Source organism: Stomoxys calcitrans, chromosome 2 (assembly GCF_963082655.1).
Source record: "Stomoxys calcitrans chromosome 2, idStoCalc2.1, whole genome shotgun sequence".
Taxonomy (NCBI): domain Eukaryota; kingdom Metazoa; phylum Arthropoda; class Insecta; order Diptera; family Muscidae; genus Stomoxys; species Stomoxys calcitrans.
In genome coordinates this window covers 59355637-59376957 of record NC_081553.1, presented here as the reverse complement: position 1 = coordinate 59376957, position 21321 = coordinate 59355637, and the positions used below count along the sequence as shown (strand labels likewise).

Below are 21321 nucleotides of genomic sequence, written 5' to 3'. Positions count from 1 at the left end.
CACTATAATTTTGAACTTCCGTAAAGATGTCCATCTTGACCATCTTTCGGTAACATTTTACCTTTTCCACAATCTGTAAGCGCCGATTTTCTTCGCTTGCAATACCATGTTTTGGTAAGACTGCCTAAAAACGGGTTTTTGGGTCTTCTATGTTGACACCAAGTGAATTGAGGTTTTTTCCATATCACGATGGAGAAAATGCCTTAATCTTCTGACCAGTGCGTCTGTCGTCGTACACAGGGATCCATTTTTACTAAATATATCGGCTAAGAACTTACCCTGTTTCAACTCAGGAGACCAGTTCCTCCTCGGAACTGCTTTCGCATTGCTTTGAGGTGAATCCCATATTTGGTACTTAACCATATCAGGTGTATCGTGTCTGCTTCCAGATCTTAGCCTTTATCTTCTATGCCTCTGTGTTTGGGCAAATCCCCTTTCTTTGCTGTATTTGTTCGGCATATCTTATCACCGCCTTGAGAGTTCCAAGTAAAATGTAACCAAACGCTACTGAGGATAAGTTAGATAAGAGTGGCAGTCCTTTTACAGACTCACTTAGACAATTTTACAATTTTAAGTCCATTGTGATACCACAGTAGCGACAGACCAAGGCTTCTGGGGGGAATCGAACCCACGACCCCTGTACTGGTAATTCAAGCACGCTGCCAACTCAGCTACCGGGGTGCCCCAATCGCCGCTTACACTTGGCGTCTCTCGGCCTAGCGCTCGCAGTGAATAAAAATATTTCCATTGGAGGTCACTGTGGGGCAGAGGTTGGCATGTCCGCCTATGACGCCAAACACTTGGTGGTTATCCCCTTACTAATGCTGGCTACATTTGGGTATCCTGCCATGTTAAAACTTCTCTACCAAGTAGTGTCGCATAAAAAAGGAGGCCCCTTATCATTGAGCTTAAAAACTTTAATCGGACTGCACTCATTTATATGAGGGATGTGCCCCCTGTGGAATGTTCATGAGAATTTAGTAGTAGGTATTTCCAGAAGCAACCATGAACGAATAACACATGGGTCAGGTAATAAGTCTTTGCGTCCCTCTGTTCTTTAAGATGCCACCGTGGCGCTGAGGTTAGCAAGTCCGCCTATGACGCTGAACGACTGGGTTTGAATCCTGGCGAGAACATCAGAAAAAAAATTTTTGCGGTGGTTATCCCCTCCTAAGGCTGGCAACATTTGTGAGGTACTATTCCATTTGGTATGGCAGCCATTTATAAACTTCTCCCCAAAGAGGTGTAGCACAGCGGCACGCCTTTTGGACGAGGCCCGTTATCGTTGAGCTAACTTGAATCGGACATCGATATGGGAGAAGTTAGCCCCTGTTCCTCAATAGAATGTTCATGGGCAAACTTGCGTCCGTCTGTCATTACTTTCAATTTATCATGGCTTGGTGATCTCTTCTGAGGATTCGAGAGAGAGACAGAGAGTGAGGAATGATATTTGGGTCCCATATAGATGAATGTTATTTCAAGTCTCCCCTAAATGTTTATGCCTACTCGGGAAAGATTTTCGCCTTTCGGGAAACTTAGATTAGGTTAGGTTGAAAAAAGGGTGCGGATATTAATCTCCCCATGGACAAACATCTACCCCAGTCAATCCTATGACATCCTACAAGGAGGGACCGCACTATATTTAGATATAGCTGCCATATAGACCGATCTGCCTATAAAGGGTCTAAACCCTTACCCAATTTCGCAGAAATTTGAAACAGTGGATTATTTTAAGCCTCCCGACATCTGACCTAAGTATGGTTCAGATCGGACTATATTTAGATATAACTGCCATATAGACCGATCTGCCTATAAAGAGTCTGAAGCCCATAAAAGCTTTATTTGTTAACCGATTTCTCTGAAATTTTGAAACAGTGAGTAGTTTCAGGCCTCTCAACTTCGATTCTAAATATGTTTTAGATCGGACTATATTTAGATATAGCTGCCGTAAAGACCTATCTGCCGATAAAGGGTCTGAAGCCGATAAAAGCTTTATTTATTGCCCGATTTCGCTGAAATTTGAAACGGTGGGATATTTTAATCCTCCAGACATCTTACCTAAGTATGGATTAGATGGGACTATTTTTAGATATAGCTGCCATATAGACCGATCTGGCGATAAAGGGTCTGAAGCCCATAAAAGTTTTATTTTTTAACCGATATTACTGAAATTTAAAATAATGAGTAGCTTTAGGCCTCCCAAAACCTGATTCAAATATGGTTAAGATGCTGCCATATAGACCGATCTCCTGATAAAGGGTCTGAAGCCCATAAAAGCTTTATTTTTTAAACGATTTCTCTGAAATTTTAAACATTGAGTAGTTTTAGGCCACCCACCATCCGATCCAAATATGGATTGAATCGGATTGTATTTAGATATAGCTGCTATATAGACCGATATGGCGGTTAAGGTTCTGAAGCTTTATTACCCGATTTTGTTGAAATTTTAAATACAAAATTCAACAGTGAGGTTTTAAAAATTTATTAGACCACTCAATGTCCGTGCCGAATTTGGGTGCTTAAGTTATCCAATTTTCATCGGATTGTGACGAAAGGTGGGTTACATATATACCCGAGGTGGTGGGTAATCAAGGCCCGGCCGAACTTAAAGCCTTTTTATTTGGTGCATTCTTAGTTAGAGCCTTTTGTGAGCGCGTTGAGCTTTGTTTTTGAGCGTTGAAAATGCAACTCTGCAAACAAATCCCGCAAAACGCAAAAGGTAGCCAATTTTTAACTTTTTAAATAAAATGCATCCCATTGACGGCTTTTTTCGGGATATAATGATCTGATGCATTCCAATTTGTGTAGAAGCCTGATGAACTATAGGTTCCATTGCCGTTTTATTATATATTTTCATTAATAATCTCTTCCTCCTCTTTTGTTGCAGTACCTCTCCGGTTGTACACAGTATTTTTCCAATGGAAAAACGGAACAGTTGATACCAGCAACACAAAAATCAGCAGATCATATGAAAAATGGACCGCTGAAAGATCCCATAATCGATGATTACAATCATTTCCAAAATCTGGATAAGGCCTTGGGTCGTCTGGGCCTTAGTGAAATACAAAAACTGGAAATCTATTCATTGGTGGCGGCTGTGCTGCATCTTGGCAACATCTCCTTTGAAGAAATACCCGACGATGTGAGAGGAGGATGCCAGGTTTCACAATCCTCAGAAAAATCTTTGACCACAACATGTCGCCTTTTGGGCGTAGATCCAGATGAGCTGAGACAAGCTTTGGTTTCAAGAGTAATGCAAAGTAAAGGAGGCGGTTTCAAAGGCACAGTGATCATGTAAGGCCAAAACAAGTTCCCTAAGGAGAAAAAAAAATTTGTTAATTGTCATCTTTTTCTATCATTTTAGGGTTCCTTTGAAAATGTATGAAGCCTCCAATGCCCGTGATGCCTTGGCCAAGGCCATTTATAACCGCCTATTCGATCGCATAGTGGCCCTTATCAATCAAAGCATACCCTTCCAGGCTTCCAATTTCTATATAGGCGTCTTGGATATTGCCGGTTTCGAGTATTTCACCGTCAATTCCTTTGAACAGTTTTGCATTAACTACTGCAATGAGAAACTGCAGAAGTTCTTCAACGACAACATATTGAAGAACGAACAAGAGTTGTATAAACGAGAGGGTCTTAATGTTCCTGAAATTACTTTCACCGATAATCAAGATATTATAGAATTAATCGAAAACAAATCGAATGGCATCTTTACTTTGCTGGATGAGGAGAGCAAACTGCCCAAGCCTTCGCCGGTACATTTCACCAGTGAGGTGCATTCTGCCTGGACAAATCATTATCGTTTGGGTTTGCCACGTTCCTCGCGTCTGAAGGCTCATCGTACACTGCGCGATGAGGAAGGATTTCTGGTGCGTCATTTTGCCGGAGCAGTATGCTATAATACAGAGCAATTTATCGAAAAGAACAATGATGCCTTGCATGCCTCCCTCGAGGGTTTGGTGCAAGAATGTGAGAATCCTCTACTGAAATCGTTGTTTCCCTCGGGTACAAGTTCTTCGAGAGGTAAATTGAATTTCATTTCGGTGGGCTCAAAGTTTAGAACACAATTGGCCGAGTTAATGGATAAATTGGAGAAGAATGTAAGTGGAAGCTTAAGAAAAAAAAAAGGTTTTTAAGTAATTTTTGTTTTTTTTTTTCTGGTTTAAGGGCACCAATTTTATACGCTGCATAAAACCCAACAGCAAAATGATTGATCGCGAATTTGAAGGTGGTTTGGCCTTGGCCCAGCTGAAATGTTCTGGCACCATATCTGTGCTGGAATTGATGGAGCATGGCTATCCTTCGCGCGTACCCTTCGCCGATCTCTATAACATGTACAAATCTTCTTTGCCTCCCGAATTAGCTAAACTGCCAGCTCGTACCTTCTGTGAGGCTATGCTGCAATCCTTGAATTTGAGTTCTAAAGATTTTAAGTTTGGCATAACGAAAGTCTTCTTCCGGCCGGGTAAATTCATAGAATTCGATCGTATTATGAAATCTGATCCCGAAAATCTGTTGGCCATTGTGGCCAAGGTCAAGAAATGGTTAATCAGATCCAGATGGGTGAAATCGGCCTTGGGCGCAGTGTGTGTTATAAAGTGTAAGTTGTCATTTTTTTCTTAACAAATTAAGAATTTTAATAATCTTTTCTTTTTTTTATTAAAGTGCGCAATCGTATTAAATATCGCAATAAAAGTGTTTTGCTCATACAAAGCACGGTTCGTGGCTTTTTGGCTCGCAAACATCATCGTCCTCGTTATCAGGGCATTGCCAAGATCAATAAGATTCGTATGAATGCTCAAAAGACTGTGGAAATCGCTGGCGGTTTGAAGAAAGGTCGTGACGAAATTGTACAAGAAGTTGCCGATATTAATCGTCAAATTGATGATACCATTCTGAAAATCAAGGTATAATTTTGTGGGATGAAGATTTTAAGGAATTCCCCCTAGAGGCCTATTTTAAATCGTTTTCTTCTTATTTTTCTTTCTCTGCTTAGATGAATGAGAAAATTACTCCTCGTGAAATTGATGGGCTGTACACCAACGTTATGGCCAACATGAATAAGATAACCGTTGATTTGAATACAAAACTAAAGGTAAGCAAAAAACAAAATTGTGACCAAACTTGGAAAAAAAAAAGAATTTTTCTAAAAACTTTTCTATAAATTTAAAATTTGGAAAAATTTTTTGAAGAAATGATATCTGGACTGTTTTTTAAATCAAATTTGAAAAAAAATTGTTAAGAAATGAAAAAAATATTAAATTTTAAGAAAATTCTAGACTAGTTTGTAGTGGCAGTCTTTAATCAAACTTAGAGTGACAAAATTAATGATATATCAAGAACAGAAAGTGAAAGTTGAACTCCTACTGGTTGCTGGGCACATTCTTTGGTTTTCTCTTTTTTAGACGTCCTCGGCTTAGCTAGAGGTTGTATGGGAAGCCCATCATGAAATTTGAATTCACTCGGGGCCAGTCTGATAGGCTCGTCTTCCTCACGATCTGGATCCCCCCATAGGATTTTCGCCGTCCTACCGACCGTTTCGCTGTTACAGAATGTTGCATGCGCATTCGTCGCCCACTCCCTTATCTTGGACTTCGTCGACCCGAAAGGCTTCGGGATAACCAAGTTTCTGGACGGCAGTCCTGTGGCCTTCTCCGCCAAATCGTCTGTCCTTCCATTACCCCTTACTCCGTTATGGCCCGGCCCCCAAACGATGCGGATTTTACCATCCTCAGAGAAGGCGTTAATCTGCTTCTTACACTGCAAGACTGTTCGTGACCTTGCCGTCCTGGTTGTTATTGCCCTAATGGTAATTTTACTGTCGGTAAAGATGTTCACACTCGACGTCCTCGCGTTAGCACCACACCACTTTACGCATTCCGTGATCGCCCGGATTTCCGCCTGCAGGACAGTATTATAAATCAGGCAGTCTAAAACAGATCTCAGTCCCTGGGTTCTCGATGTGAACCCCCAGGCCTACTCTGTCTTCTAGCTTTGATCCATCCGTGTAACATGATCTTCCAGATGGCAATACTAGGGTTCCGTCAATCCAAGACTGTGCCGATGGCAGCAGTGCCTTGCACTCGACTTCAAGCTTCATCTCAGGTATCCGATCGGAAACCTCTTCCCTTCCTTCCAGGTTTCCTATAGTCGCCTCGATTATACCGTCATGGCATGAGCTGCTGCCATCCTCAATCCATTCTCCCATCGGCTAAAATCTCATAGCCGCAGCAGTGGTTGCCTTCCACTTAATCTGTATGTCAATGGGTCGGATGTATAGAATAGTCTCCAGTGCCCTAGTGGGCGTGGTGCTCATCGCTCCGCCTATGCCAAGACAACATGTTCTCTGAACCTGTTGTATGATCCTTATGTTGCCCTTTTTCTCCATAGCAATCCAACAAACTACTGAGGCGTAAGTAAGTATTGGTCTAATCACGCTCCTAAAGAGTCAGTGGACTATCCCCGGATTCAGGCCCCATTTCGAGCCTACGCCCCATCTATATAGTGCCCAACATCTGTGAGCCTTCTCAGTACGCTCCTGAATAAGACACTTCCAATTCTGTTTCCTGCCCAAGATCACACCTAAGTATTTGACCTTGTCAGATATCGAAATCCTCTTAATGAGGAAACGTGGTGTGTTAAATTGGCCCACCTTTGTCTTCCTCGTGAACAGCCATATTTCAGTCTTCTCTGGGTTAACATTGAGACCTCTGGGGCTAGCCCAGTCATATGCCATATGCATGACCCTTTCAGTCCTTCTTCATAGCTGGTTGGGATCCTTACCTTTACGAAGTATTATAACAACGTCTGCGTAGCAGACGGGTTCAAATCCCTACTCAGTCAGCATCTGTCACCCATAGGAGTGGCGATAAAATGCCCCCCTTTGGCGTGCCCTGTGCCACTTTCTCCCTTATATTTATGCCATGCAAAAAAAAAATTTGCCCATGAATTTTCCACTAAGGAACAGGGGCAAACTTCTCACATATCAATGAGTGCAGTCCGATTCAAGTTTAAGCTCAATGATAGAGGGCCTCCTTTTTATTGTCGAGTCCGAACGGTGTGCCACAGTGCGACACCTCTTTGGAGAGAAGTTTTACATGGCATAGTACCTCACAAATGTTGTCAGCATTAGGAGGGGAAAACCACCGCTGAAATTTTTTTTCTGATGGTCTCGCCAGGATTCGAACCCGTTCAGCGTCATAGGCGGATATGCTAACCTCTGCGCTACGGTGGCCTCCAATGCCATGGGACACTCAATTTATCAGCCTGTTCCTTAGCATATGGTTTATCCAGTTTCTAAGTACCGGGTCCACCCGATACCGGTCTAAGGATTTGATCAGTGTGTCGGTCCGCACATTGTTAAAAGCCCCCTCGATGCCAATGCATACCGCCAGTGTGTAGGTTTTGGCATCGAAAGATTCTTCTATTTTATGCACAACCTTGTGCAGGGCCGTCTCCATCGACCTTCCCTTGACATAGGCATGCTTTTTGTATTTGAGCAGTTCGCTAGATGTCCCACTCTTTATAATGGTGTCCACAATACGTTCCATGTTTTTAAGTAGAAAGGACGTAAGACTTATGGGTCTGTGGGCCTTTGGTATCGCATAACTTGCCTTGCCGGGCTTGGGTATAAACACCAACCTTGTCTCCAGCCAGGCTTTTGGAGTCCTAGGCACGCTAGTCTGCCTCTTTCTGTAGTAACGCCGGAAATATTCCATCAGGTCCAGGTGACTTAAATGGTTTGAAGCTCCCCAAGGATTCCTTCACCATAAATTCCGTAATGATAAACCTTCGATCAACGTCATTATTCCATGATTTCGGTGTCTCTGTGAGTCCCTTTGTATCCTGTGGAAAATTGGCTTTCATCAAAAGCCTCAACATGTACTCCGTTATCTCTGCTCTCACTCCCATGTTGTCTACTAAAGTTTCAATTTGGACATGGGTTAACGCTATCGACCTGTTAGCAAAAAAGCTTCCAGGAGGCACCGCTTTATTGTATTCCTTGAGCCGTGTGTAATACACATCCCAATAAACTTCCGCTTTTCTACGACTCTGCTCTGTTAAAAAGTCTGCGGACATCTTTCCCAAAATTGCGAATCTCCCCGGTCAAACAGTGTTTTTCTTAGGCTGATTTATTATCAACTTTTCGTTTTAAACCTCTCTTTTAGGAACAACAACAAGCCGAGGAACAAGAACGTTTACGCAAGATCCAAGAAGCTTTGGCAGCAGAACGCAAAGCCAAGGAGGAAGAAGAACGCCGTTTGCGCGAAGACGAGGATAATAAACGACTGTAAGCATAGTTTGGCAGAATTGTCATAATTTTTCAAACTCTAATTGTGATAAACTTTTAACAGGAAAGCCGAAATGGAAGCTCGCCGCAAGGCCGAAGAAGTGCAGCGCTTGAAACAAGAAGAAGAAGATCGCAGAGCAGCCTTGGCATTGCAAGCACAATTGGAGAAGGAGGCAATTGACGATGCCAAATACAGACAACAATTGGAACAGGAACGTCGTGATCATGAGTTGGCTTTGAGATTGGCCACCGAATCCAATGGTCAGGTGGAGGATAGTCCGCCAATGATAAGAAAGTAAGTAGACCACAAACAAGTTAGAAAAATTTGTATATAAAAAAAGAAAAGGAAATCAATAGCTTTTGTTGCAAACACCAAAAAGCAAAGCAAACCAAAGCAACAACAACTGCACTTGTCATATTGTCCAATGTAAATTGTAAAGGAGTTTTTTGTTTTGAAATTTAATTTTTTTTTTTTAAATTTTACTTTGTATTTTGTCAAAATGTACTTTAATTTTTCTATATACTATATATATGCATATTTTGTATATTCTCTCTTTCTCTTTTGGCTCACCCTACACACAATTCCAAAAAACAAAAATTCCACATTATGTACTATTTTGGTTTCTCTTTGCAACAACAGTGGTCAAACGGATATGTCGCCCATGGGTCCAAATAAACTGATCAGGTATATACCAAAATATCAAAAACCAAAGAGCACTAACTTTCCTTCTCTAACCAAACACCCACACAACAAACAGACAACTCTGTCTGTCTGTCTGTGACTTCTACTCTTAACTAAGCAATGCACCAAAATGCTTTATTTTTCTCCATTAACAAAATTTGGTTGCCATAAACAACCCAAAAAATTGATAATAAGGAAGATTTAGCAAAAAAAAAAAAAAACAAAATTAAACTAATAATTGATATGCCTATTTTTTTACAAAAAATTCTTTTCTTTAACCCTTAACTAAAAATGCAAAAACAAAAACTTTGAAATTATTTTTCAAAAAAAGGTTCAGTGTATCGAGCATAGCTTCTCGTTACTTGCAACAGAAGTGAGTTCAGGTTTTTCACAAACTCTATGTCTTGGTAGTCTCTGTAGAGTATTAAAGAAATAGTCATCATCACTCATGTTCACCTTCAAGTCATCTTCAATTTTAAAGTAGAAAGTTGGAAAACATAATTTGTTAGCTTTTATTTTATTTTTTTTTATAGATACAAATATTAGTTCTTTAAGTTTTGTATATCATTAAAATGTATTAAAAAAAAACATGTAGGTGTTTGTTAATTTTATTAACCCAAGGTTGAGGATTTTTTTTTTCAAACTTATAACATCATTTATACATAACCACCATTTGTTGTTTCTTTACTTACATATGCTTAAACATAAACTAATTTATTGATTTTTTATTTAATCTACAAAAAAACCAACTCTAAAGATCGGAAAATGTGCGTGCCCAACAACAGGCTTTGGGCAAACAAAAATATGATTTATCCAAATGGAAATATTCCGAGCTGCGTGATGCAATAAACACTTCCTGTGATATTGAATTGCTTGAGGTGAATATATACAATGTTTTAAAATATTTTACTGCCAATATTGTTGTTTTTAATTCAAGCTCGAGGTCTTTCTGGTTTTGTGTATCGATATTTCGCATTTCAATGAAATGCATTTTCAAGATATGATCTACAACAAATTACATTTATTTTTAAACTATTGACATCACTGTTTCTATTTTATTATTTAACTTACATATCTAAATGAGAAACAAAACACAAACAAAAACTTTATGCGACCGTCTTAAAAATTCATTGTCTGCTTTGCTTCTGTTTTGTTTCTTATTGTACTTTGTTCACTCGTTGTACCAACAGTGTACAGTTGCTCGCGCATCCCTGTGTCTGCTTTGTAATTCATGCGTTTTGTTGTTGTCGTGTTGATGATGTGTAGCGATTCTAGTATTAGTCTCTGTTTGTAATTTATCTCGTTATCTATTATTCTTACTCTCTCTAAGTCTGGCTCATGATGTTGTTCTGTTGCACAGTGTTCTGCAAATGCCGTTTTTTGGTGTGTGTGTGTTTCTACTCTTTAATTTAATGTCAGATTTATGTCCTGCCAGTCTAGTTTTTAGTTTATTTTTGGTGGTTCCGATATATAATTTTTGGCATCCGGTAGTTCCATCTCCATGGCATTTGATCTGTTATACTACATTCGATTTTGTGTCAGTAAATAGGACTCAACGAGAATTGGTTTGTTAACAAGACGAAAACAATAATACCAGACGACGTAAAGTGGCTTTTGTCACGTGGGAAAAAGTTTTCACTACCCCTGACGAAGGCAAATTTTCGAATACTACAATATATTGCACATGGAGAAGAGTGCATAAAGACATTGGAGATAAAAGAAGAACAGGAGATCGGGAGAAATAAATTAACTTCGATGATAGAAAGCCACATTAACAAGCACCAGTCAACACCAAGAGATAGATACATTCTCAGAACAGCGAGACAAACCCAAAGATTTTTGAAAGAAAACAACAATATCATGATATAAGATGCAGATAAAGGCAATGTTACAGTGGCAATGGAAAATGAAGAATACGATGAACGGATACACGGAATGGTAAACGATATGTTGATGTATCGACGACTTGAAAAGGACCCTACCTCCGCTCTATAGAGGAAAATTAACGATTTGGTTAATTAATTATTTACAAATAAGGTGATTAGTGAAGTTGAGAAAAGGAAACTTAAGACGTACTACAATTTTATCTAATTTGACAAAAGAATCTAAGTACAACGTCAAAAACTCAGTCGAATTTAACGAGAGAAAATGCAGAATACTTCGATAAATACCAACGAAACAATGTTTTCACTCGATGTAGTGTTCCTCTTTCCTAGTATACCGGTGGACTGTACATTAAGGATTATAGAAAGTGGACAATTATTCAAAATTTTAAAACCATGACGAAGGACCTTTTCCTGAGAGCACAACGATTCTGCATACAAGAAAATCGGTATTTTAAATATAAGGACAAGCTATGTATTCAAAAGAAAGGTTTGCCTATGGGATACGCAGCTTCACCAATCGTGGCAGACTTTGTAATGGAGGAGCTGCCGAATGAATGCCTTTCAAACTGTGATATTAGACCTAGGATCTTGACGAAATATGTGGACGACCATTTTGGGATAAGCAAAACAAGTGCAATAGAACAAATCTTGACAACATTCAATAGTTTTAATTCAAGCATCAAATTCACAAGAGAAAAAGAAGAAAACAGTAGTTGACCATAATTGGATATGCAATTAATACGGAAAAATGGCAATATTTTAATCGACTGGTATCAGAAGCCTTCATCATCAGGGAGAATATGAAATTGCCGTTCAAACCATCCCAAAATAATTATTTTAAATACTGCTTTAAATCTTATCAATAGAGTTAACAATACAAGTGACGAAAGATTCCACGATAAAAACACAAGAAAAATCGTCAATATCCTTCAAAATAATAGTTTCCTATTAACAGTCATTCAATCATTATTAACAAAATCAATGAACAGTAAGCCACAAGAGGACCAATAACATACAAATCCATAACATATGTACCAAAACTGTCAGATTTGAAAACGCAAATTGCATAGACAAATCAAAATACAAAATCGCACACAAAACCACAAACACACTTAGATCCCCATTAACTGACACAAAGACGAAATTAGATAATATGGAGAAATCGAATGTAGTATACCAGATCAAATGCAATGAAGATGGAACTACCGGATGCCAAAAATTATATATCGGAACCACCAAAAATAAACTAAAAACTAGACTGGCAGGGCACAAATCTGTCATTCAATTAAGGAGCAGAAACACACACTAAAAAACGGCATAAGCAGAACACTGTGCAACAGAACACCATGAGCCAGACTTAGAGAGAGTAAGAATAACAGATAACGAGATAAATTACAACAACTAAACGCATGAATTATAAAGCAGGAACAGAGGGAAGCGCGAGCAACTAGTTATCAAAGTCCAATAAGAAAAACTACAAAACAGTAGCAAAGCAGACAACGAATGTTGAAGACCCTCCAAACATTTGGAAGTGACTTTCTCACTCCCTCCCAGAATAGTCACTTTTTAGGTCCTTTTGTATGATAGTTTGTAGAGATTTCAAGATTTACAACAACAAAATACATTACTGTCGGAATTCTATCATTCATGTTTCGCTAATTAGTTTCTCATAATCAACTGCTATTGCTACAAATTTAAAAATAGATTTTTTGTTGTTGTTTTGGACGCTAACTCAAAATACCCCAAACAAGAGAATGTATGTTAACTTAGCCTTCTGTAATGAAGAAAGGCCGGTAGCACAGAGGGATAGCATACGCCTCACAATCGTAAGGTTGGCTGTTCAAATCCCAGTCAGGGAAAATCATTGCAAAGAAAATCTTCGATTATTAATCTTGATTTGAAAAAGAAGTAAATTAGAAAGAGAAATAAAAATTAGCCTCACTCTAAAAGGTAAAAAAAAACATTTGGCAAATAAAAATTTATTTTTATAAATGACGTTGATAATCGAATTTTACACTTTTTTTAGTCCCTATTTAGTCACTCATGGGTATATATCGCCAAGTGGAACGTTTTCTCCCGTACCGAGACACTAATTAGAGTAAAAAATGATATCGCCTGAGATTGTTTTCAACTTCCTTGAGTGCAGATTTAGTGACTCGCACGATAGAAAATGTTTGGAGGGGATGGTCGCATAAAGTTTTTGTTTGTGTTTTGTTTCTCATTTAGATATGTAAGTTAAATAAAAAAATAGAAACAGTGATGTCAATAGTTTAAAAATAAATTTAATTTGTTGTAGATCATATCTTGGAAATGCATTTCATTGAAATGCTAAATATCGATACATAAATAATAAAGAAAAGATAAAAACCAGAAAGACCTCAAGCTTGAATTAAAAACAACAATATTGAATAAATAAGGTCGAGTTAAAAATAATCAACATATTTTACAGTATCTAATGAATTTTATTAATATTACAATTTTAGGCTTGTCGCCAAGAATTCCATCGTCGTTTGAAGGTGTACCATGCATGGAAGGCAAAGAATCGTAAACGTACCACAATGGATGAAAATGAACGAGCCCCAAAAAGTGTTATGGAAGCAGGTATTTTATTTCTGGTTACTATAACTAAAGAGAGTAAAAATATTAAATGGTTTATTATTTTATTCATCCTTATAGCTTCAAAAGCCCCACCATTGGTACAACCTAAACAAGAAATTGTAGCAACTGCCCAACATCGTTATTTCCGCATACCATTTATGAGGGCCAACGCACCAGAAAATAGTAAGTATAGAAGCACACCACTAAGTATAGTAAAACACTACCTACTAGAGCTGGTAAACTATCCATAATCGCAACATTCGATATTTCCGATAGTTTTAATAATAAAATCGATACTATCGTTAATTTCCCATATTTCAAACGAAAATGGGAAGTAAAAACCAGGAGATCGATTTATATAGACGCAATATCAATGCACAGACCAAATAAAACCAAGATAAATAAAGTCAGTTGGAAGTCATGAGAGAAATCATTGTACGTTGTACAAATGTTAACCTAATCGGATGAAAATTGCTCCCTCTACAGGAGCAATGTATATTAAAGCATTTAGCGTCGAATTGCTTATTTTGAAAAAAATTAAACTTTTGCGTAGTATCCACCGGAAAAATATTAAGCGATGTTCAGTCAAAAAATTAAATATCGATAGTGCTATCGATAGTGCTATCGATAGTGCTATCGATATTTTGCCAGCTATACTACCTACACCACTGTATTTATGTTTGAGCATATATGAGAGACGTAACATCTCTCCAAATTTTCGTAAAGATCTGACCAAAATCGAATGAAAGATATATGAGCTATTCTCTGAAAAAAACACTTTTGGCAATTACATATGTTTGAGTACATCTAAAAACCAAAAGAAAGTGCATGATTTAAAATAATTTTCGAACCGCGTTAATTTTAAAACAAATGAATGGATTTAAAAAAAGGAAAATTTGGCTTTATCGCAGATTGCTTGTGGGGAGAATGTGTAAGAGCTGTCAAATGTGACGCCAAGTATTTTGGGACACTTGATGGTCGGAATCATTTCTCCATCAACCATCACAGTCAGTTCAGTATTCACCTCACGCGTATTTGTATTGAACAATGTGGCTGAAGATTTGGTGGCGGATATCATGAGATTTCTTGCAGCGAAATATGAGGCAAGTTCGTTGAGGTAGACGTTCAACCTATCGCAGATGTCATCAATGGGTGGGGGGCCTGATACCATGATCGTACAATGGTCCGCATATGATACAATCTCTATGCCGTCTGGTGGGGGTCGAATGGAGGATAGGTAGAGGTTAAACAGTGCCGGAGATATCATACCACCTTGGGGAACTCCCTGTTTCACTCTACGGTGCTTCGACTTTTTATCCCTAAATTCCACAAATGACTGGCGACCACACAGGTAATTCGCGACCCATCGTTTCAGGCCTGGTTGGAGGAACGTGTTGGCAATGTCCTCAAATAATTTGGCATGGCTGACCGTGTCGAATGCCTTCGATAGGTCCAGTGCCACGAGGACCGTCCTATCACATGGCCTGGGTTGATTGAAGCCACGGCAAATGTGTGTGGTGATGGCATGTGCTGTTGTTGTGCTGTGCAGTCTCCGAAATTCGTGTTGATGCTCGGCGAATGGTCTTTTCCAGGCTTTAGTAGCGGGATCACTCTGCCCATTTTTCAGACATCGGGACCTATGAGAGAGTTCAAAAACAGGTTGAGAACAGTGGTAAGGTACTCAACTCCAGGTGAATCCAGATTATTCAACATCAATGTAGAGATTCCGTCGGGGTCCAACGTCTTGGATGATTTGTCGCCACGGATGACATTCGTAACTTCGCCCACGGTAAATTGTGATGGCTGTTCATCGCCTCGGAGACCACGAATACGGCGAATGGCTCTCCTCCTTGCCCTGTCTCTCTCGGGATGCACAATAAATTGACGGTTGAACAACCTGGCGCATGTCTTCGGTTCAGTCACGGTTATGTCGCCAAAAGTGACTGAAGTCCTGTCTTCCGTCTACCGGGGTTCGAGAGTGACTTAACAGTAGACCACAGTTTGCCTACACCGGTGCCTAAGTTACATTGCTCCAAGTGTTCCAGCCACAAATTTCGCTTATGTTCGTTGATTACTCTGTTTATTTCCAGAATCCCATCACGCTCGTCTGTGAGTGCACTAGTTGCTCCGGGAAATTGCGCTGCACTTGGGGTATTCGACCGGCTGGCATAAAGCGAGCAGCTGCTACGTTAATGATGTCTCGGAATTTCCGCTCGGCCACTAGCACATCAGAGGGGGGTAGCAGTTCACTGAAGCGGCGATTGGTATACTCTCTCAAGCCAGCCCAATCGGCCATCTTATGATTGATAAACGTCCGGCGCTCAGAGGTTATGAAGTCGGGTGGTCGATCGATGGTGAGAATTATGGGGAGGTGGTCTGACCCCAAAGAGATGACGGCTTGCCAGGATACGTCACTCAGGAGATCAGGAGATGTCTGGCAGCTGCAGCTCCTCGTAATCCTAGTGGGGCATCCCCATTCACCGTGCAAAACGTGGAGCTTTCAATCTGCTCTGCCAAAGCTATGCCCTGCTGGTCGGTCGTTACCTAGGGGAGAATGCCATAACGTGTGATGCGCATTAAAGTCCCCTAGAACCAGACGATTATGGCCAGATAGTAACCCACTTATGTCGGGGTTGTAAGCTTGGTTATTAATCGGGACACAGCTACCAACCGGCGGTATCTACACGTTGTGTAGCTCCATCTCGGCAGTACCGGACCTGACTGCTATCCCCATGCACTCCACGTAGGAGTCACTAGCGCCAGGTGCATGCGAGATGGGTCTATATTGCACGGAATAGTGTTTTACGAAGGCCACTCCCCCACCTCCGTGATAACTGTACAGATGTTGGCCAGCTTTGTCTCCTGGATCGCTGCGAGCAATATATCTTTACAACTCATGAAATCCACAATCTCATCGATCTTGCCACGGAGACCGTTGTAGTTTAGTTGCATAAATGATGCATTTCCCGACACTGGCCTGGCAATATTTGGGCTGGGATGCTGCCGTTGCGTATATTCACGTACGGGAGAAGTGGGGGGGGGGGTCACATAGTCCAACGACGAGATCGCAGAAGGCGACGACGACGACGCTTGTGACCCACTGCTGGCTATGTTCGCACAGCATCTTGCGGCATATCCAGTATGACTATACTCCCGTAGTGAAGTGAGGCCAGAGCAAGATCGGAAATGTACCCACTCCATGCACCGGTTACACCTCACCGACACCGACCAATGATGGAGGCGGTTCTGGCAAACCGAACAGAACCTGGGTCCGGGGTTCTTTTCCATCGCGGCACGGACCAGAAGCGTGCGGAGAAGGCACTCCGTGATGTGCCTCTCCCATGACGAAAAAAGACGAACACATACACTGAGGCAGCAGCCCTTGCCGATGAAGGCTGCCATGGGATTGACTTGAATCGGTCGGACTGATATGTATGTGAGAATTTTGCCCCTGTTCCTTAATGAAATGAAGTTCATGGGCAAAACTTGCATTTTGCACTGTCTGACTTTAGCAGCGTCTCATTTGTTTTTTAATGTGATCTTCCAATTTAAATGTTATTATAATTTTTTTTTATATTCTTTTTTATTCCAAATAATAGCTAAAAGAGGTTTGTGGTATGCCCATTTTGATGGTCAATGGATAGCAAGACAAATGGAACTGCATGCCGATAAACCACCCATCCTACTCACAGCAGGTAAGTTTAAAATTTAAATGTAATTCTTTTGAGTATATAATATCATCCTCATCTCTGAAATTGTCCAATTTTAATCTTTACATCCAAAAATTACATTTCCACACTGAAATTCATTCCTGAGTCAAAAAAAACTTTCAATGCTTAAAAATCCTTAAGAGACGGATTTCTTATACTAAATTTATCTAATCCCCAGGTGTTGATGATATGCAAATGTGTGAGCTAAGTTTAGAAGAGACCGGCCTGACACGCAAACGTGGCGCTGAAATTTTAGAGCATGAATTTAATCGTGAATGGGAGAAACATGGTGGCAAACCATATAAAAATTTAGGTGCTAAATAAAAAAAACAATTATTTAAAACTATATTTAATAATATAATTATATTAAGACATCCACAAACACATATATTCATATATTATACAATAACTATGAAATTTATAATTTGAAATTATAAAAAAAAAATGAATGAAATAGCTATATAACACAGAATCTAAATTAAATGTGAAAAATAAAACAAATAATAATTGAAAAATAAAAACAAATAGAAGTCGATGGAATATTTTTACACAAATTCGAATAAAATAGAAGAAAAATAGAAAACAAAAAATTAAATGAAATGAGTAGATAGTATATTTTTCCTACGCCCATATAAATCAGAATTGCATCATTTTCCTTTATCTCGATCAGAAGCTAAGGAAAACAACGTTTCCCATTGCAATTGCAATCATCCAATATTCCCACATTTTATCTGTTTTTTTAATATCACTAATCCCCCAGGAGGGTACAACAAGCATATAGAATTATTAGTTATAGCATTCAAATCACTCACCACTGCATACTAACCATTAAAATATATTCGCATATTCATATTAATATAAAGAACCATAATCAAAGACAAATATCAACAATAATACATACTTAGTATAAAATAATTTTATAAGAATAAATTTCATATAACAAATATAATAAAACGTAATCGTTTAAAACAACTAATAAGGCTTTACAAATTTATTCCACTGGGGAATTGTGTTATAAAGAATTGTTTATTTTTCTTTTCCCAAAACAATAGTTCAGGGTCTATAAAAATATGACATATAAAAATATAGTTCCAAAGGCTCATGGTCCGAAGGCGCTCTAATTGGGAGCGAGGTCTTTCTGGTTTTATTCTTTTCTTTATTTTTTATGCACCGATATTTCGCATTTCAATGAAATCCATTTTCAAGATATGATCTACAACAAATTAAACTTATTTTTAAACTATTGACATCACTGTTTTTATTTTCTTATTTAACTTACATATCTAAATGAGAAACAAAACACAAACAAAAACTCTATGCGATCGTCTTCAACAGTAGTTGTCTAATTTGCTACTGTTTTGTAGTTTTTCTTATTGGACTTTGTTCACTAGTTGTACCAACAGTCTATAGTTGCTCTCACATCACTCTGTGTCTGCTTTGTAATTCATGCGTTTTGTTGTTGTCGTGTTGATGATGTGTAGCGTTTCTAGTGTTAGTCTCTTGTTGTAATTTATCTCGTTATCTATTATTCTTACTCGCTCTATGTCTGACTCATGGTGTTGTTCTGTTGCACAGTGTTCTGCTAATGCCGTTTTTTGGTGTGTGTGTGTGTGTGTGTTTCTACTCCTTAATTTAATGTCAGATTTATTCCCTGCCAGTTTAGTTTTTAGTTTATTTTTGGTGGTTCCGATATATAACTTTTGGCATCCGCTAGTTCCATCTCCATTGTATTTGATCTGGTATACTATTGGGTTGCCCAAAAAGTAATTGCGGATTTTTCATATACAGCGGTCAAAAAAAGTATTCATCATTAGCAAAATTGATAATAAATTCACTTATTTTGGGTAATTGAAGAAAATTTAAAGTAAACAAATAATGCAGTTTTATGCAATAGTTTATTTTTCGTAATATGTTTTAAAATAAATTCAAAAAATAAATTTAATTAGCGCAAAAAATGCAATTTTATATAATAACACCAAAAACAGAACAAAAAAAGTATTCATCATTGATGTGCTATCATCAAAGTCAAATTCAAATATTATTTGGGAATCCCCCTTTTCTGTTTTATTTAGTAAAGGAGGCTTTGCCCTTGACAGCAAATATTTAATTTCATTGAAAATATAGTTTTTGTCAAAATGGGTCGTAAGCAAAACGAGGTTTCTGATGAGGTAAAAGTTTTGATAATAAAACACCACAGGAATGGTTTAACTCAAAAAACTATCAGTGAAATATTAAATAGACCACGATCTACTATACAATCCATCATCAGAAAGTGGACAGAAACGAAAACTGTTGACAATAAACCAAGATCTGGTCGACCAAAAGCACTTTCAGTTGGAGATGTGCGTTGGCTAGTGCGGCAAGTTCAGAAAACTCCGAAGACAAATGCGACCATTCTTCGTAAAAACACTATGGAATATTTAGGGAAGGAAGTTACTACACAAACAATTCGAAATACACTCAAAAGGCATAGTTACAGAGGAAGAACTGCACGTAAGAAGCCCTTTATAAATAAAATAAACCGAGTGAAAAGGCTAAACTTCGCAAAAATGTATGTAAAACAGCCCGAATCATTTTGGAAAACAGTCATTTTTGCAGACGAGAGCAAGTTTAATCTTTTTGGGTGCGATGGAAAGGTCATAGTGTACAGAAAACCAAGAAGAACGAAACACAGTTGCTACTGTAAAATATGGTGGAGGTGGTTTAATGGTTTGGGGGTGTATGGCGGCTTCAGGAGCGGGAAATCTTGAAATTATTAATGGAGTAATGGATCATAAGTATTACATTGACATTTTAAAGAGGAATTTAAAAGATAGTGCTGTAAAACTTGGGCTTGGTAATAACTTTCAATATTATCAAGATAATGACCCCAAACATTCTGCTTTAAATACCAAGATGTGGATGCTGTATAACTGCCCCAAAGTCATTAAAACTCCTCCTCAAAGTCCCGACTTGAACCCAATTGAACATCTTTGGGATCATCTCGAACGCAAATTGAGAACGCGCAATTTTTCGAGCAAGAGTCAAATGCAACAGGTGATAATGGAGGAATGGACTAATATAGACCAAAATATAACCGCTAAATTAGTCCAATCGATGTCAAACCGTTTAAAAGAAGTTATAAGACGCGGTGGTCGAATAACAAAGTATTATTTTTTTTAAATTATGTTATTTATTTTTTTGTTTTTTTGCAATGATGAATACTTTTTTTGTTTAATTTTTTGTGTTCAGCTGTAAAATGGCCCTTTTTGTTCCAATAAATACTATTTTTTTCTTTAAAAACAATGAAATTGTGTACATATATATCACACAAGCACTACTGCATCATTAGTTTAATATGTTTTTATTCCAATTGTCTTTTGTAGACTTATTAAAAAAAAAACATTGAATGATGAATACTTTTTTTGACCGCTGTAGTTGGCGTTGACAAATTTTTTCACAGCTTGTGACTCTGTAATTGCATTCTTTCTTCTGTCAGTTATCAGCTGTTACTTTTAGCTTGCTTTAGAAAAAAAGTGTTGAAAAAGTATATTTGATTAAAGTTCATTCTAAGTTTTATTAAAAATGCATTTACTTTCTTTTAAAAAATCCGCAATTACTTTTTGGGCAACCCAATACATTCGATTTCTCCATATTATCTTATTTCGTCTTTGTGTCAGTAAATAGGGATCTAAGTGTGTTTGTGGTTTTGTGTGCGATTTTGTATTTTGCGTTTTCAAATCTCTCTTGACAGTTTTGGTACACATGTTATGGATTTGTATGTTATTGGTTCTCTCTCTTGTGGCTTACTGTTCATTGATTTTTTTAATAATGATTCAATGACTGTTAATGGGAAACTATTATTTTAAAGGATATTGACGATTTTTCTTGTGTTTTTATCGTGGAATCTTTCATCACTTATTTATATAGTTTAGTCTATTGATAAGATTTAAAGCTGTATTTAAAATAATTCTTTTTGGATGGTTTGAATGATAATTTAATATTCTGCCCGATGATGAAAGCTTCTGATACCAGTCGATTAAAATTTTGCCGTTTTCCTGTATTAATTGCATATCCAAGCATGGTAAACTATAGTTTTCTTCTTTTTCTATTGTGAACTTGAAGATTGAATCAAAACTATTGAATGTTGTCAAGATTTGTTCTATTGCA

The 21321-nt window shown here is 38.2% G+C and overlaps 1 protein-coding gene and 1 long non-coding RNA gene across 7 annotated transcripts in view; one reads left to right on the top strand and one right to left on the bottom strand.

Annotated features, from left to right (window-relative positions):
• The window catches only part of LOC106088278 (myosin heavy chain 95F), a 168585-nt gene extending 150454 nt beyond the window's left edge, over positions 1 to 18131 (top strand). For 4 of the 6 annotated variants that reach the window (XM_013253708.2, XM_013253705.2, XM_013253710.2 and 1 more), the window contains exons 7-20: positions 2888 to 3294; positions 3365 to 4106; positions 4174 to 4606; positions 4672 to 4913; positions 5003 to 5101; positions 8175 to 8296; positions 8361 to 8591; positions 8937 to 8981; positions 9310 to 9351; positions 9736 to 9856; positions 13348 to 13465; positions 13541 to 13645; positions 17062 to 17157; positions 17351 to 18131. In XM_013253708.2, the coding sequence (XP_013109162.1) occupies positions 2888 to 3294; positions 3365 to 4106; positions 4174 to 4606; positions 4672 to 4913; positions 5003 to 5101; positions 8175 to 8296; positions 8361 to 8591; positions 8937 to 8981; positions 9310 to 9351; positions 9736 to 9856; positions 13348 to 13465; positions 13541 to 13645; positions 17062 to 17157; positions 17351 to 17496 (2949 nt within the window). In that variant the 3' untranslated portion in view covers positions 17497 to 18131. The remainder of the gene's footprint in view (positions 1 to 2887; positions 3295 to 3364; positions 4107 to 4173; positions 4607 to 4671; positions 4914 to 5002; positions 5102 to 8174; positions 8297 to 8360; positions 8592 to 8936; positions 8982 to 9309; positions 9352 to 9735; positions 9857 to 13347; positions 13466 to 13540; positions 13646 to 17061; positions 17158 to 17350) is intronic. The other 2 variants (XM_013253707.2, XM_013253712.2) reach the window with 2 other exon arrangements.
• On the bottom strand, positions 9751 to 10938 carry LOC131994871 (uncharacterized). Its single transcript, XR_009396895.1, has 2 exons — positions 10050 to 10938; positions 9751 to 9983 (listed from the first exon to the last, which is right to left on the bottom strand). It is a non-coding gene; the product is annotated as an uncharacterized LOC131994871 (long non-coding RNA).
• Positions 18132 to 21321: the final 3190 nt, after the last annotated feature.